We start from the raw sequence: 18616 nt of genomic DNA on the forward strand, positions 1-18616 counted from the left end.
TTACTGACCAAACCGTTATCCACCATAAAATTCAAGAAATTAAGACCAGAGCTGGGTCTTCAAAATTAGTAAAATTAGAAATTAGCAAGTCAAAATTCAAGTGGACTCGTCAAAATAACTGACGTATTCACCTGATAGAGCGTTGTAAAGTTTCCCTGGTCAGTTTCTTATATAATCGTTGTACCGCGAGGAATATATTCATGATATCCAGGGTGCAATCCATTTGAGGACTGTGCTTTTGTCTCAGGGTCGTAGCCGTAGACTCATTTGAAGTAAAATTTAATGAATCTTCACCCTCGGTTATTTTACGAAAAAATAAAAGGAAACGCGAGCATGACACTTGACACGCATATTTTGATCAGTTATCTTTCTAATATCCGATTGAAAGCTATCGAAGTTCAATTGTAATATAGAGGAGGATAAAGTCCAGGCCATTATCTGTATTAAAATCTGAATCAATAAAAAATTTTCGATATTTTCCGGACAGACCTCTTTTCAGTATCGTTTTGAGTAGAAAAGTTTCATTGCGGGTAGCCCGAACGGGAGTGGAAGATGAACCGACTTATGTATGCAATTCCCAAAAGACTTGGTAAAATCTTTCTGTGAATACATGTAACCCAACCGCAGCGGAAGTGTCTCTGGAGCTGAGTTTGAGATGGAGTAACAACGTGTCTGGAAAAGGAAGCGGACAAACCTGTTCAGCAACTCTTTTCGCATTCCTGGAATCTTAGTGGACGTTTTTGAAACGCGGATGTTTTTTAGACAAGGACGTTTTCCAAACGTGTTTGCGTTTTCTAAACGTGTTTGCGTTTTCGAAACGTGTTTGCGTTTTCGAAACGTGTTTGCGTTTTCGAAACGTGTTTGCGTTTTCGAAACGTGTTTGCGTTTTCGAAACGTGTTTGCGTTTTCGAAACGTGTTTGCGTTTTCTAAACGTGTTTGCGTTTTCGAAACGTGTTTGCGTTTTCTAAACGTGTTTGCGTTTTCGAAACGTGTTTGCGTTTTCTAAACGTGTTTGCGTTTTCGAAACGTGTTTGCGTTTTCGAAACGTGTTTGCGTTTTCTAAACGTGTTTGCGTTTTCGAAACGTGTTTGCGTTTTCTAAGAGGCGGACGTTTTCAATATGGATAATAACTGTGTAAAATTCATTTGTTCGTTTTTATTTAAAAAAAATCAAACTATATTTCCTATAACTTACCCTACTATTGAAGTAAATCAAATCTAAAAGAAAAATACAGTGTCCCAACTTAGGAATTTATTGTCGGTTCATCTTCCACTCCCGTTCGGGCTACCCGCAATGAAACTTTTCTACTCAAAACGATACTGAAAAGAGGTCTGTCCGGAAAATATCGAAAATTTTTTATTGATTCAGATTTTAATACAGATAATGGCCTGGACTTTATCCTCCTCTATATTACAATTGAACTTCGATAGCTTTCAATCGGATATTAGAAAGATAACTGATCAAAATATGCGTGTCAAGTGTCATGCTCGCGTTTCCTTTTATTTTTTCGTAAAATAACCGAGGGTGAAGATTCATTAAATTTTACTTCAAATGAGTCTACGGCTACGACCCTGAGACAAAAGCACAGTCCTCAAATGGATTGCACCCTGGATATCATGAATATATTCCTCGCGGTACAACGATTATATAAGAAACTGACCAGGGAAACTTTACAACGCTCTATCAGGTGAATACGTCAGTTATTTTGACGAGTCCACTTGAATTTTGACTTGCTAATTTCTAATTTTACTAATTTTGAAGACCCAGCTCTGGTCTTAATTTCTTGAATTTTATGGTGGATAACGGTTTGGTCAGTAAATCGGCTAGCTGATCACCTGTTGGAACATATTTCACATTTATTAGCACTTTTTCTACCTGTTCTCTAGAAAATGATACTTTACATCTATGTGTTTTGATCTTCCCTGCGACTTTTGTCTGTTTCCTTAGCTTACGTTTCAACTCGATAGAGGAGAGCAAAGAAAACACTTAGAGAGCGCTGAAGGATATATTCAAAGGAGACTTATTTTGACGAGTCCACTTGGATTTTTTGACGAGTCCACTTGCATTTTGACTTGCTAATTTCTAATTTTGCTAATTTTGAAGATCCAGCCCTGGTCTTAATTTCTTGAATTTTATGGTGGATAACGGTTTGGTCAGTAAATCGGGTAGGTGATCACCTGTTGGAACATATTTCACATTTTTTAGCCCTTTTTCTACCTGTTCTCTAGAAAAATGATACTTTACATGCATGTGTTTTGATCTTTTGTGACTACTTGGATTCTTTGCAATACTTATGCAACCGGTGTTGTCTTCATAAATTAAAATGGGAGTTATTGCAGTCATATTAATACTACTCAGAAACGATTTCAATCAAAGAGCTTCCCTGACAGCTTCAAAAAGCGCCATATACTCTGATTCAGTGGATGAGGTAGCCACAGAGTTTTGCTTTTGGTATTCCAACAAATGGTACAGTTTTCAAATAATTGAAATAAGAAGCCTGTCGTGCTCTTTCTATCGTTTTCATCTGTTGCCCAATCAGAATCACAGTGACCACTCAAGATATCAGTAAATATTAGTTTCTTTGTATAGGTCAATTTCAAATTCCTTGAGCCTTATAGGTATCGTAACACCCTTTTCAAGTACTGCCACAAGATCTTAATATTCTTGCTTGTATATTTGCATAAAATACTTATTGCAGCGCACAAATCAGCTGCCTTGTGCATATCATTATGTTCACCATGCTGTGCAAGTAGTCAGGACCTTTTATGAGTCTTTTTACAACTCGACACTTAACCTGCCGATTCGCGTTCAAAATGAGCATTTTTGATTTCTCATAGTCATCACACCATTCAATCTCGTTGCTTCTCGTATGAAAATTAAACTTCTTGGAAGCCTAGTGGAGTGAATCATAAGTCACAAAATCCTCTAATTATCTCCACACCGCTCAACACGAGTTTATGGAACTCGACACTTTTCGTGGATTCGCGTCCAAAATGAGCACATTTCATTTCTAATACTGATCATACCATTCAATCTCTCGGATTCTCATATGAAAATTAAACTTCTTGGAAGCTTAGTGGAGTGATTCATAGGTCATAAAATCCTCTAATTATCTCCACAGCGCTCAACACGAGTTTATGGAACTCGACACTTTGCCTGGATTCGCGTCCAAAATGAGCATTTTTGATTTCTCATAGTCATCACACCATTCAATCTCTTGGCTTCTCGTATGAAAATCAAGCTTCTTGAAAGCCTAGTGGAGTGAATCATAAGTCATAAAATCCTAAAGAAAGAAGAAAAAAATCATTCTCATGATTTTGGGGCTTCAAAACATGGTTTTTATCCATCTCTACATGGATCTTCGCATCACCCTTTTTATCTTTACTAGAGTTATGATCCGCTTCTGTGGTATCCTTTATCTCAAGTTCTTTATGAAGTTCTGATTTTGACTCACAATCAAATGCATCAGTTCCCTCTTGAGTTCTCAGTTCTGATTTTGACGGGGACCGTAAAGCAATGTACCTACTGGAGCTTTTTCAATACCGTTCTTCGCAACTGGGGGTTCCCGCAATGAAATTCAACATCTTTTAGGTTTGATAAATTTTTTGGAGGCTTCCGGTGGTCTCATTGCAATCATATTTGAAAAGTAGCGGATGTGTTGCCGTTAAAATTCGTCTAAGACGCACCGTTTCCGAGATACCGAGCAAAAACCATCGATTATTGATATTTTTACCTTTATTTCTATCGAAATCATCGACCATTAACATTCTCATGTGAAGTTGTGGTAAGTAATCGAAATCATCGAGTATTGTTACATTCCCATTTAAAATGGACCACTAGATGAGGTGCGAATTTAAGCATTCTGATACGTGTTTCTTAACCAGAGCTTCACGGAGAACACGATTCACGCAACTAAATTACTGAAACCAACTCCTAACGAAGATATTAACGTTTTCATTTCACATATTGGTTACGGGGAATTTGAACTGCTCAAAGCTCTACGACATTCAAATCGAGCACTACAACGCTTTCAGCAAGCTTCTCAATCGAGCAACAAGTATTCATTTCCCATCATGTGCTGTTCAAACTGTAAACAATTTGCTATAGCTGATCCAAAGTGTCAAGATTTTTATATCGCAGAAACTATCGTGATAACGTTTAGCGTGTGATGTGAATCACGCGGAGCATTGCGAGCTTTCATGAGCGGGTAGTTTGAATTTAAATCTCAAGAATCATATTTCGGTAATTTTCGGTGTGCGCATCATGGTTTACGTGAAATTTTGGTTAAGAAACTCGTCTGGTGGTCCATCACGGTAAATATTCGCAATCATCAACTGATTAGATTTTTCCATTTGATGTTACGGTGAAGAATCGGAATAATTGACCATCGCTGTTTTCCTATTAAAAAAACTATGGTAATGAATCGAAATAATTGAATATTGATGTATTCCTATTTGGACTGAGTTAAGCAGAAAGGAACCAACCCACATTTTGGAAAAAATTGAGTTATGAGTGATTTTGAACTCAACCACTGCTCTACTATCTATCGCCAAAAATTCAAAGTTTTTGTTGGAACAAATTTTGCAGAAATCGAACTTGAAGTTTATCTTTTACATTGAGTCTTATGCAGGAGTCAAACTTTAAACCTCTTTTTCTCGGTTCGATCCCGATGTGGCTTGGTTCCTTTCTGTTTAACTCCGTCCATTTAAAACTAGAGTACCTTTATAGCGAGAGTATGGACAGATCGCTTTCATGGAGGGTTTTGGACCCAAAAGTGCAGCCGCACCCTTCTAACCAACTTCTAACGCCCAAAATTTCACTGCCAGTCTGTAGATTCCAATTCTAACCAATATGGCTCAGAATGTGTATAAATGAGCGTTCTTCCACAGTAAATGAGTAAATTTATGCAAAAACTAAGTCAAATACGTGCTTGATAAACGATGGTTCGTAACAATTGTATTAGTAAATTGTTCTGTGTAATTGAAATTCATAGGTTGGTTGTATTTCTGGCCCTGACTTTATTCGCGGAGGCATCGGTGAAGGCCTGATGGATTCTCGGAGTTTCACATTTATCTATACTCTCACTAAATAGGTACTATATTTAAAACTATGGTAAAATAATCGAGTGTGAAGTAATTTGGACCTGAATATCGATCTTTTACCCTACCTTAAATGTTAGATCGCGGGTTACGACACGTCCCTGAAAGCAATACGGTGGATTCCAATAAGATAATTATTGATTGATTGATTTTGGGCTTCCTAACTCTTTTGGAGGCTTCCTGGTGCTCTCATTGAATTTATAATCGAAATGTAGCGGATTGATCTCGTCAAAAATCGTCTAGGACGTACCGTTTTCGACATATTAAGCAAATACCATCGATTATTGATATGTTACGTTTCTATCTGTGGTATAGTATCGAAATCATCAACCATGGACATTCTCATATAAAGTTGTGGTAAATAATCGAAGTCATCGAGTGTACCGCTTACTCCATACAACTGAATAAGATTCATAAGATTATCCTGCGATCCACAAACCAACAGATATTTCACGTTGAATATTGATCATCTCGTGACGCATCCATCGAGGACCGCAGCACGGAAACGGAGTTAAAGCATCACGACCGCTGGGTAAGAACCCGCAATGAAATTTTAAGTTTTTCTGACACCCTTGATCCATACAAGTGAATTAGAGTCCTCAGATTATTCTGCGACCCATGAACCAACGGATATTTCACGTTGAACATTGATTTCGGGATGTATAGAGTGAGGACCCGCAGGCTTGTGCTGAAGTTTCCTAAACATACCGTTCGCGAGGGGGGTTGCCCGCAATGAAATTTCAAGTTTTTTTTCTGAAACCCTTGATCCATACAAGTGAATTAGAGTCCTCAGATTATTCTGCGACCCATGAACCAACGGATATTTCACGTTGAACATTGATTTCGGGACGTATAGAGTGAGGACCCGTAGGCTTGTGCTGAAGTTTCCTAAACAATCCGGTTCGCGAGGGGGGCTGCCCGCAATTTTTAAGTTTTTCTGATACCCTTGATCCGTAGAAACTAATAGCCAGTCGTTACATCGTTGTGCGATCCATGAACACACAACTATTTCACGATGAATTTTGAACTCTGGACGGAGCGAGGACCGCAGTCTACGAAGGCCACGAAGAAAACCGTGTATACACATAAGATAGGTATGTGTCATAGACGTGTTTATAACATCAGACATACAAACGGTGAATAGTAAAACTCAAGAATCCATTTATTCAAACAAGCATAAAAAACTCGTATATACATATAAGATACGCATGCGACTTAGGTGAAAGTTGGATTTTCTCGAAAACTAAAAGTCGTATCAAAATTTGGCCTGTACAGTTTTCCGATCTTCCATAGTGTAAAAGAATCGCATCGGAGGAGGGTAATTTTCCGAAAATTTTTTAATTTCCCGAATCAGACCCTACTCACCAGTCTCCGATACCAGGCCCATACTGTAGGATATGGTGTATTGATCCCGAAAATTTTACAAGTCCGAAAATCCGAATATTTTACACAATCTGAAAACAATGTAAGGAACAGAACCGCGCATACACATAAGATAGGTATATATCATAGATGTGTTTTTACAATCGGACATACAACCTGTCAAGAGTGAACAACCAACCCATTTATTCGAGCAAGCGTAAAAACTCGTATATACATATAAGATACGCATGCGACTTAGGTGAAAGTTGGATTTTCTCAAAAACTAAAAGTCGTCTCAAAATTCGGGTCGTACGGTTTTCCGATCTTCGATAGTGTAAAAGAATCGTGTCGGGTTGGGATGGATCGGAGGAGGAGAATTTTCCAAAAATATTTTCCAGCGTAGGACTTAGATAATGTTTTAATATCCCGAATCAGACCCTCCTCTCCAGTCACCGATACCATACTGGAGGATATGGTCTATTGATCCCAAAAATTTTACAAGTCCGAAAATCCAATTGCCCGAATCAGACCCTACTCTCCAGTATCCGATACCAGGTCCATACTGTAGGATATGGTCTTTCGAAATCGAAAATTTTTACAAGTCCGAAAATACAATTTCCGGAATCAGACCCTACTCTCCAGTATCCGATACCAGGTCCATACTGTAGGATATGGTCTTTCGAAATCGAAAATTTTTACAAGTCCGAAAATCCAATTTCCGGAATCAGACCCTACTCTCCAGTATCCGATACCAGGTCCATACTATAGGATATGGTCTTTCGAAATCGAAAATTTTTACAAGTCCGAAAATCCAATTCCCGAATCAGACCCTATTCTCCAGTTTCCGATACCAGGCCCATACTGTAAGATACGGCCTTTCGAAACCGAAAATTTTACAAGTCCGAAATCTCGGAAACTAAAAGTCGTATCAAAATTCGGTCAGTACAGTTTTCCGATCTTCGATAGTGTAAAAGAATCGCATCGGTCCGCTACGGATCGGAGGAGGGTAATTTTCCGAAAATTTTTTAATTGCCCGAATCAGACCCTACTCCCCAGTATCCGATACCAGGTCCATACTGTAGGATATGGTCTTTCGAAATCGAAAATTTTTACAAGTCCGAAAATCCAATTACCGAATCAGACCCTAATCTCCAGTATCAGATACCAGGCCCATACTGTAAGATACGGTCTTCCGAAGCCGAAAATTTTACAAGTCCGAAATCTCGAAAACCAAAACTCGTATCAAAATTCGGTCTGTACAGTTTTCCGATCTTCGATAGTGTAAAAGAATCGCATCGGTCCGCATCGGATTGGTCGAGGGTGATTTTCCGAAAAATTTTCAATTTTACCGAATCAGACCCTAATCTTCAGTATCTGATACCGACCCATATGGTAAGATACGGTCTCTCGAAATCGAGAAATTTTACAAGTCCGAAAATCCGAATTTTTTGCACAATCTGGCAACACTGTACGGAAAAATCAACTAATTTCTTGCCCCATCTGGCAACACTGTAAAATGCAATGTTGCAAAATTTCACCAATAAATAAATCATTTATTTACGTGCCCCGTTCGGCAACACTGCTGCGCCATCTTGAAAAATACACCATTGCATAACCCGAAAAATGAAGGGGCATTCATACACGATTGCATAACCCGCATATTGAAGGGGCAACATGCAATACTTTCTTTTTACACCGTTGCCATATTGAACAATAATCCCTATACAACGCTGTAATTTAATTCATATTTTTCTGCACAATCATGCAACGCTGTTGGATAATTTACTGTTCTCAAGTCGCTATTTTCACCCTACTAACTTTCCCCCTCTCCCAGACTGTGGGATGTCTGTAGTGAAGAGAGCGTAGAAAAGAGGAGAAAGACAGGAACCCTGTGGAACTCCTGCTCCTATCGGCCTAAAACTTGAGGTGGTATTTTCGTAGCGTACTCGGAACTGCCTGCCAGTGAGGAAAGAGGCCAGGAGTTCCACATGATTACACGGGAGCATTTTATATAGTTTACCGACAAGGCGCTCGTGCCAGACACGATCGAATGCTTGCGCCACGTCGAGAGATTAGGTAGGTGATAAGATTTTCATTCTTGAATTTATATTACTTTAGGTGAAAATGGTCCACCTGGGTCTCCTGGTTTGCCTGGTTTGACAGTCAAAGGTGAGAAAGGTCTCCCCGGCCTAATTGGAAAACATGGACGCGAAGGAATATCCGGAATTCCAGGAGAAAAAGGTTTGGTTTTTTTTTCTATTTTGATAATATGTGGTTGAACTCCTATTGTGAGATCAGGAAGAGAAGAACGAGAAACTATGAGGACGCCATGACGATATATATTGAGGGGGCCGCTTCCATAGAGCCTGGGCGGCTAGGCGTACATAGTTGCCATATTGACATGTTCCTTTTTTTTTTTTTAGAAATAAGACTGAGTTTCTTGTCTTTGCTACATGGCATGAATGTTAAAATTGCAAAAAGATAAACATTTGGATTTTGGATTTGAAACTTGATAAACTGGCTCATGGCAGTATGCATGCAGATAAAAGAACACAATAGTGATTATTAAGTTAACAGGCAATAATTGAATTTAAGACCTGTTTTACCGTTTCTTTGATTAAGCTTCTGACATGAATTTGATTAAAAACGTTCCTTGGATTAGGGTCTTTGGTCGCTGCGGATACGTAACAGGACGGTTCGTTGGAATATTTGTGGATTTTATGTTTGAATTTTGACCCGATATAATCTCTGTAATTGATTCTATGATGATTTAAGTGCTTGATATTGTGAGAAGAGAATAAATCAGTATGCTTTACATTAGTTGATTTGAGTATAACCTGCTTGAAATATTTTACTTTACAAAATGCTGAAAAATGATTAGGTTGATTACAATTGTAACAGATAATGCTAAAGGCAGGACATCTAATTTTATGATATTCTTGCCCACAATTTTCACAAGGAAATACTTTAAATTGATTGACAGTTGTTTTTCGGATACGCCAATTTGGACTTGATGAGTCAGTTTTCGAGCAACTATGATATACTGGCCAGGATTGTTCTTTTTGGTTTTTTATTGATGATTTGATAGGACTGTTTCCTGAGTTAAGTTTACCATGATTAGCTTCTGGCAAATTTTGGCTGACAATTTTCTCAAGCATAATTTCAGTGGGTTTATTTCCTGTATCATGTTGATTAGAATCAGTTAATGAATGAGACAGCAAGTCATTAAGTGATAATGATATTTTACATGATCTAATAGAATTTTCGAAATTTGTTGACGATGGATTTTCGAGATTATCACAACTAAATGAATTATCAAATATTGTTGATAAATCCTGGTTATTTTCAATCATTGTTGACGATTGCGCATTAATTTCACTTAAATAATTGGTATTTGCATCATTCAACTTAAATTTAGAAATGGATGAATCACTTTCATTTTCTAGTGTTGGTTGACTAATATTAAATTTTGATTCGGATTGATCAACATTGTAAATTGAATTCGGCTGATTAACACTACTTATTGGGAAATTTTGAGTGTTATCGTTTTCTTTGCTTAATTTACGAGCTTGCCTTCGTTTCGAACTACGACTTAGCTTAGGTTTGCCTACAGAACTCTCTGATTGACAACTAGGTTTTAATACATGACTAATGTTACATTTTACTTTAAACCTTTCACAATTCGAGGAGATGAATTCTTTGTTACCAATACAGCCAATGCTGTTCTTGGTATCAAAACCTTTTTTAAATTCTTTGAGAGTTGAATCACAAGTTGATTCATTGATTGTATCGACAATATTAACTAAACCTAGCTGCTCTGCAAGAGCAAGGACAATGATGGGTGTACATGAAAATTCCGTCACGTGAAAAATGTCATTAAAATTTATATCATTGAACACAAAATTTAATCTAGTTTCACCAACGATATTTATTGGTTGATTGGTGAAGGTGTTGATTCGGACTCGTGGTGGTAAGAGCGCACGGTTTTTTAAGTTTAACTCGTTAAATAATTTTTTAGAGATTAAATTAGTTTCCACACCTGTATCGACTCTGGCTTGGACTTGTTGCCCATTGATAGAAATATTAATGACCCCTTTCTTTGCTTTAAGAGCATTACTCACTTGTCCAACATAGATGATATCTGAATCATTATTATCACTATCACATTCACGCGAAGATGATCGAATGCTATTAACTCTAGCAATGCACATTTTTTGGGAATGACCAATACGATTACATCGTCGACACTTTACATCTATGGCTGGGCACTTAAATCGATGATATGAGTTGCCACATTTAGAATATTCACGAGATGGAGATTGATGAGGTGATGAGCTTTTTCTCGATGCGTATGGGCTGCTGCTGCGACGATGAGATGTTCGTTGTGGTGATCGATAAGGATACGGGCTGCCGTGTTTGCTGCGTTGATGACGTCTAGGTGAGTAGCGATCACTGGGAGAATTTCTACGATGATAATGTGATGGTGAGCGATCACGTGATGATGATGATGATCGGCGACGATATCGGCTTCTAGAGGGTTGATGATGTTGTGAGTGGTCGAGAGCATTGACTTGTTTATTGAGAATTTCAGATCGTTCCGTAGCTAGTTGAAGTTTCTGAGCAAGGGCGAAGATCTTATCAAGTGACGACTCTTCAGATTTGATAAGTTCTTCTTTGATGTTCTGATTTTCGATGTTGAGATTACCAATAAACAAATCTTTGGTGATCGAACCTTTTAAGTTGCCGAATTGGCAATTGATGCTGAGATTTCTTAGAGACGTTAAAAAATCTTCAAGCGACTCATTTGGTTTCTGTTTCCTGCTGAAAAGGTTTAGACGTTCAACAGTAACATTGACCTTAGGTGAGAAATGAGCGTCAAGGCTGCAAGTTCGGTATGTTTGACCGTATTAACATCAACATCAAAGGATTTGAAAATGTTTAGCGCTGGCTTACCCATGCATCTAACGAAGTGCATTTCTTCTGGGGTCGCCTTCCTGGGTGAGGTTCGCTGAGAGCATAAGCAAGTCAAAATCGATTTTCCATGTCTTCCATTTGGCGGAGAGATCTCCCTTAAAAACCATTGGAGGACATGAGGCAACATCAAAACTGGCTCTGTAGTTGATAAGTTCAGAGGTTGACGTTGAGGCAGGATTGGTGTTGTCGTCTTGAGACATGTTGACGATTTGATGTTAAATTTTTGAGCTTAGACAATATTGAAGATTAACAGACAATTTTGAGGAGTAGTTAGGTCTACATTGACTGACCTGACAGCGTGACGATTGAACTGACAGAGAGACTTGGCGTGACTAAGACTGGACACAATCAGTTTGATGTGACTGATTCTGATTTAGACTTGACGTGATAGTTAGACTTGATCTGACGGATTTAGACATGACATAACGGACTTAAAGTTGATATGACCTTAGACTTGACAGACCATAGACTTGACGTGACGGACTTACTTGACAGACGGACATAGACTTGACGTGACGGACTTGGACTAGACATGACCATAGACTTGACGTGACAGATTTAGACACATGACAATAGACTTGACGTGACGGACCTGGACTAGACCATAGACTTGACGTGACGGACTTGGACTCGACAGACTTAGATTGGACGTAGCGACATGACGGAGACTAGCAGACTGATACTAGACTGTGACTTTGACTGGACAGACAAGACGGATTGACATGGTTTGACAAGTAGATTAACTTGCCTTCATGACGGTGATAGAAGAGACGCAGAACTGGAGTCGATAAATCGAGACACTTGACGATACATTTGAGGCTGACGATTAACTTAAAACACCAAATTTGGCTTGTGTGTCACGTTACAAACGATGAAATAAGACGAACGAAAACGAGACGACGTAAATCCATTTTTAAGATGGTTGGAATCTGGACATTTGGTTAGGACTTAGGTTAATGACAAAGGACTGATGACTATAGGATATATGATAAAGGATGCCGGTACAGAATCATAGGACAAAATTTTGCTTCGTAGGAATCAGACAGTACGGATTATAAAGTCAAAGGATAAAACGATTAAAATGGATTTAATAGACCTACATTCTATGACTGAACACGACTACACGAGGACCTTAAGGCCACACACGATGACACGACGCGATTGACCCGGATCGCGACCGCGAGAGAAGAAAAGATATGTCGATTAGACTAAAACATGGTTAAAAAAACTTTGGACAAAGATGTTCACACCTGACACCATGATAATATGTGGTTGAACTCCTATTGTGAGATCAGAAAGAGAAGAACGAGAAACTATGAGGACGCCATTACGATATATATTGAGGGGCCGCTTCCACAGAGCCTGGGCGGCTAGGCGTACATAGTTGCCATATTGACATATTTTAGGTTCAGGCATTTCTGTCTTGAGAACCCAGTCATTCTTAGGGATATTTGTTTGACTACTTGTTTGCTTATTCAGACGTCCAGGAATTTTCTTAAAAAATGGGGAAAACACGAGTACCTATGGGAAAGTTAGGAAAAACTTTAAAATCTGGAGGACCTCTGAGTAAGTACATATTCAATAAAAAAAAAGGGACCGTAGGCGTCTGAAGATCCTGGAAACATCAATTTTGTTTAATCTAGAAATAATTCCATCGGAAGTTTGCCTTCGAAGAGGCCGATAAGGCAATAAATAATTAACTGGTGAGAAAAGTTATTCATTTGGAAAACATGGGCATTGATATAAATAATTGATTGGGTGCATATTTTTGGCCTTATACATCGCGTTGAAATTTAGCACACACTCATTGTCCAAAGGACCCCGCACACTCCTTATGGGAATGTGTGCACTATTCGATTTTCATTTTTTTAATTGCTTTATAAACTCGTCTGTGGATGCTGATCAAAAGTCATCATTGCGCAAACTTTCTATCAGACATTGTTACCGGAAAATCTGCCGTTGGAGTTTCTACATTTCCTTGATTAGAAGATGGCAGCGCCGCAATTTAAAAAGGAAAACTCCAGCCGGTGATAGGTAAGGAAAAGAGTGAGAAAAAGAGGAAAGGAACTGATTTGAACCGTGAAAAAAAAAGGCTTGCGGAATCCGAGATAAGAATACCGCTTTGCATTGTAGTGGTACCTAAACAGGCTGAGGGTTTCTTGTTTTTCCCTTGTTTGCAGCCGGTAGTAAAAAGATACAGAGATATTTTATTTTATTTTATTTAGATAATACAGCCACGGTATTGTGTAGTAAATGTAATATGTATTATCTCAATAAAATATTTATTTGTATCGCTATTTTCACAATCATGTTCAAAATACAAAGATCTTCTCAACTCTTGATCGCTGCGGTGCCTTCACCTGCTCAAGAAAATATAAAAAATCCAACGGTGGATTGTGTGAAAACGATGCCTCGTCAAAAGTTGGCGCAATACCTAATGACTTTTGATCAGCGTCAATGGACAAGTTCAACGGAAATAAAAAATTGGAAATCGAACAGGGCACATATTCTCAAAAGGAGCGTGCGAGGTCCTTTGTTGTTGTTTTTTTCCTCAATACCTACGTACCTATAATTAAGTTCAATACCTACCTAAATCATGTTTCAAACGTTGAGAAATAATCCAAATCCTGCACTCCCTTTTATCACTGCATGAATAGAGGGTCTTTTGATTAATGTCGTTGCAGAGTTTACTGATTAAAATTCGCCATGAACTATCTTATCACGGTGGTTTTGGCGACATCTGATTTTAAATCAGAGTTAACTTCATTCCTTGATTATTCAAATATATGAGACATAATTACATATACGTTATGAGACGTAGGTACAATTAATTATATTTATTTGTATTACTTTCAGGTGACCCTGGTTTCCCAGGTCTTCCAGGCATGCCTGGACTGCAAGGCCTGCCAGGTCTACGAGGGTTACCTGGAGATACTGGTGAACCAGGACCTCCTGGTTTACCGGGTAAGGATGGTTCGGATGGTCAACCAGGAATACCTGGACTTGATGGACTACAGGGGCCGGTCGGACAAAAAGGAGAGCCAGGTCTTCCAGCACCTTATGGAGCACCAGGAGAAAAAGGAGATATCGGACCACCTGGTATGTATTCGTTATGCCTTTGAATCATTTAAAATATGTTTGAGATTGAGTTTACCAATCAGATAAGTACCTAAGACCAAATATCAGATGAAAATGCGTCCTTATTGTGGAAAAAAATCCTGTGAAAAGGAACTTATGTTAATAGGCACAACCATCACGAGAGTGAATTTTCTCCCGCTCAAAAATCCAATTTAGTGTGCAGTCCTACTCAATGAGTACGGAGGAGGACAGCAGGGAGACGAGTACCCCTGTATGTACAAACCAATTACGTATCATAACGAACTTTTACATGAGGACTCCATGTCAGAATTTTACTTTAAAAAAAGAAGTTGCATGGTTCAGGATAACTACGTACCTTCAATGTGTTGAATAATATCAGTATAACACGCAATCCTTTATAAAATATTAAATAAACAAAAGAAACATGGAGATTTTTTCAAGCCCATTGGTTTGCGCCCTTCAAGAGTACGCGCTTCAAGTGCCCTTGAAACAGGCCTGCAGAAAGAAAAATGTATATTCACGGAAGTGATCAAACAAAGAATATTATCAATCATTGGCTAATCAGTCTCATCATTGAAGAATGTAGAAACCCACGAGGAAAAAGAGCTAGTGGAACGTTGAATTGCCTAATTAAATGCCCGAATAACTCTCTCTTGTCAAAACTCCAACCACGAAAATTACGGCAACCGAAAATTGGTCCACGTGAAAAAAAACAAATTCTTTGCTGGACGTGGAAAGCAAAACATGATCTCCGTGAAAAATAATGTAGCGTTTGAAATCTAACTCTTTTATTTTGGGAGAAATTATTTGTTCTAAATATAATTTAGTAAAATACTGACCTTTCTTGTGCTTTTCCATGAGGTAATCTCCTTACGTATCCGTCATATTGCCGAAGAACCATAAATATTATGAAAAGGATACCTTGTGTGCTTTTTCAATTATTTACAATAAATCAGGTAATCATTACTATTGCTCATTTTTGTTATAGCTGTTTCTTTTTTCAAAATTTGTTTGAAGGTCAGCCTGGTTTTCCCGGGCCACCAGGTACTAAGGGAGATCGTGGATTCCCTGGAACACCAGGTCTCCCAGGCTTAGATGGCCCAGTAGGAGATAAAGGACTTGCAGGAGTGCCAGGAACTCCGGGTCTACCTGGATTTGCCGGATCCAAAGGAGACAAAGGAGAACCAGGTCTAATTCCACCGCCTGGACCTCAAGGAGAAAAAGGCGATAGAGGTAATTTTACCTAAGACATCATGTTTTTTAGTGGTTACGTTATTATGAGCTATTACTGGCCCTGAAAATGTAAAGAAATAATGACAATAACTCGTGCCACAGGGTGCCATTTTATAATTTCGAGAATTGTCTGGAAAATAAGTTTACCTATATTCACTATCTCCTAAACTTATACAATAGATGGAAAAAATATGTGAAAACTGTGAAAAATGCACAAATTACAGCTTTGAAATTTTAATCTCCCCTCTGAGGTGTTAATGGCTCAGATGTTAAAAGCGCCAGATGAACGTATTTACCGACCAACCAACCATACATACATACATACACACATACATACATATACATACATACATACATACATACATACATACATACATGCACTCTCTTACCTCTACCTTATGTAAATTATAAGAGCGCATGGTCAATAGAAGATTGACATGGACCCTCGATGAAAAAGAGTGTTGGAATAACATTCAATCGGGGGGGGGGGGGAAGAAAAAGAAGATCAACAATTGATCATCTACTGAAAATTTAATCAACTATTCAAAATGGATTTCTTAAAAAATTGGATACATATGCCATTTTCTTTGATTTAGAGAAGGCATATGACCCTACATGGAGATACAACATTAGATGCTCCATAAATGGGGCTTTTGCGGTCATCTTCCACTTATGATTAGTGAATTTTTACAGCGAAGAATATGCCGTGTGAGATTGGGAACCTGCTTTTTCGGAGGTTTTTGTACTTTGGAATGGGATTCCCCAGGGTAGTGTTCTAAGATGTACACTTTTTGCAATCGCTATCAATTCAATACTAGAATACAATCCGAAATCTGTACAATCCTCCCTTTTAATGGACGATTTTTGCATCTATATTTCATCTAAAAATATCAAAATAGCAAAAAAACTACTCAGAATAACTGTAAGTAGACTTCAAAGTTGGTCCAATCAAACTGGTTTCCGGTTTTCTGTACAAAAGACCATTGGAATGATTTTTAGTCGTAAAATAAATAACCCATCCACCCCAACCATTTTTCTAATGGGAGAAAAGATACCCCTTAAAGCATCTGTTGTATATTTAGGACTTATTTTTGATCGAAAACTAACATGGGCTAAACATATTGAAAATCTTGTTGCCAAATGCAAAAAAGCAATGAACATACTTAAATATCTTGCAAATACTCAATGGGGATGTGACAGAGAAACTTTACTCACATTATACAGAAGTTTAATCATCAATAATATAAACTTCGAAGGATTCAGACTTTCAGCGATTCTACCTTTTTCTATTTCACTCGAGAGGTTGCCAGATTGTGCGATAAATGTGAATATTTTACATAGATTTGAATTGAGAAAAATGCTAAAAAAGCAACTTATCTGGCAATAATAGAGTCCGGGAGGGACGAGAGGCTGCCTTCCTGGGAAAACCCATGATTTAGCCAGAAATGTCATTAAAACAATTGATTCCGTTTGAAGCATCAATTGTATACTAGGGGAAAGCTATTTAAAAATAATAATTGTAAATGGACACAGATGCTACAGAGAGGGAAAAAGGAAAGGAAAGGACATGAAATGAGGATATGATTACTAATATGCAATCAGAGAGAATAAAACAAAAACATCAGAGAAATTTATATGCGATGAAAGTAGGTATAAGAAAAAAACACGATTGGGCTCACGGCGATTCGGAACTCGAACTAAGCTTTCGTTGAGCAGTGTTTGGACCCCTACGCCACCGATAATCTTCTTAAGAGGTGAAGATGAACTTTTCCTACTTCAGCAAGTCAAATCGCGGAAGGAGATCCATGGATTGTCTTTTTCCGCTACCCGATGGGATGACGTCCCAGTCAAATGCGTTTTTAAAAAATTGATCGATCCCCATCATCGCTTCATCTCCACACATCTATTCATGTGCAAATGATGGCACGCTCCGGCGACAAGGTTCTGTGACGAAATCATTTTTGCCTCCAGAGTCTCCAAAATGTATACATCTTAGTGATCAAATGTCCAATCACTGAGAAAAATCGCTCGCGGATAATGTCACTTGCGTAGCGAGTGATCGGAGGTCCAGGGGGCGCAGCCCCTTGGCTGGCCGTGACGGACGCGCAAAGCGTGCCCAGAACGGCTAGTAAGATCTAAAATTGATTACGGATCCTTCGTTTATCAATCTGCAGCAAAAACTTATCTACGGGCATTAGATGTCATCCACTCATCATCTTTACGTATCGTGCTTGGTGCTTTCCGAACTAGTCCTTCTATTTGTTTGTATGCTGAAGCAGTGGAACCGCCCCTTCTATGGAGAAGGCAGATCCTACTCAGCGGCTATCTCACTAAAGTCATGACATCTTCAAATCATCCTACCTATCCACATATCGATGGTGAAAGTGCAGAAGTGCGTATCTCGGAAAACACGATTTTTTAGGAGAGTAAAAAAACTGTCTACATTCCTCCTTATTGTCAATAGAAGGGTAATAATTCTTGAGGATATCAAGAATAAGATGCGTTTTCAGACTTCATCAATATTTTGAATAATTTCTCGCGCTGTTAGAAAATACGGCCGAAATTCCGAGATTCGCGTTTTCGGCACTAAGAATTGACACTTTATCACGAGATACGCATTTCTGCAATTCGTCACCTTCCAGGCAAAGTATCACAAGCGCCATGCGACGTTTAAAAATTTCCGCCGCCATTTTATTTTTTTACTGAGAAATTGTTGGTTGAATCTGTTCGAAAATTTCACTAAATTTTATCGGCAGCACAAAGAAAATTCGGTGTAATTTTCGGACAGCTTCGTTGAACAATTTCTCTGTAAAAAAATATAATGACGGCGGAAATTTTTAAACGTCGC

General features: G+C 38.5%; 1 protein-coding gene across 2 annotated transcripts in view; it reads left to right on the forward strand.

Annotated features, from left to right (window-relative positions):
- Positions 1 to 18616, forward strand: part of LOC109035774 (Collagen type IV alpha 1) — a 172616-nt gene that overhangs the window by 142020 nt on the left and 11980 nt on the right. For both annotated transcript variants that reach the window (XM_019049520.2, XM_072306422.1), the window contains exons 24-26: positions 8581 to 8703; positions 14293 to 14535; positions 15553 to 15768. In XM_019049520.2, the coding sequence (XP_018905065.2) occupies positions 8581 to 8703; positions 14293 to 14535; positions 15553 to 15768 (582 nt within the window). The remainder of the gene's footprint in view (positions 1 to 8580; positions 8704 to 14292; positions 14536 to 15552; positions 15769 to 18616) is intronic.

The sequence above is a fragment of the Bemisia tabaci genome, chromosome 1, assembly GCF_918797505.1.
Source record: "Bemisia tabaci chromosome 1, PGI_BMITA_v3".
Lineage (NCBI taxonomy): Eukaryota > Metazoa > Arthropoda > Insecta > Hemiptera > Aleyrodidae > Bemisia > Bemisia tabaci.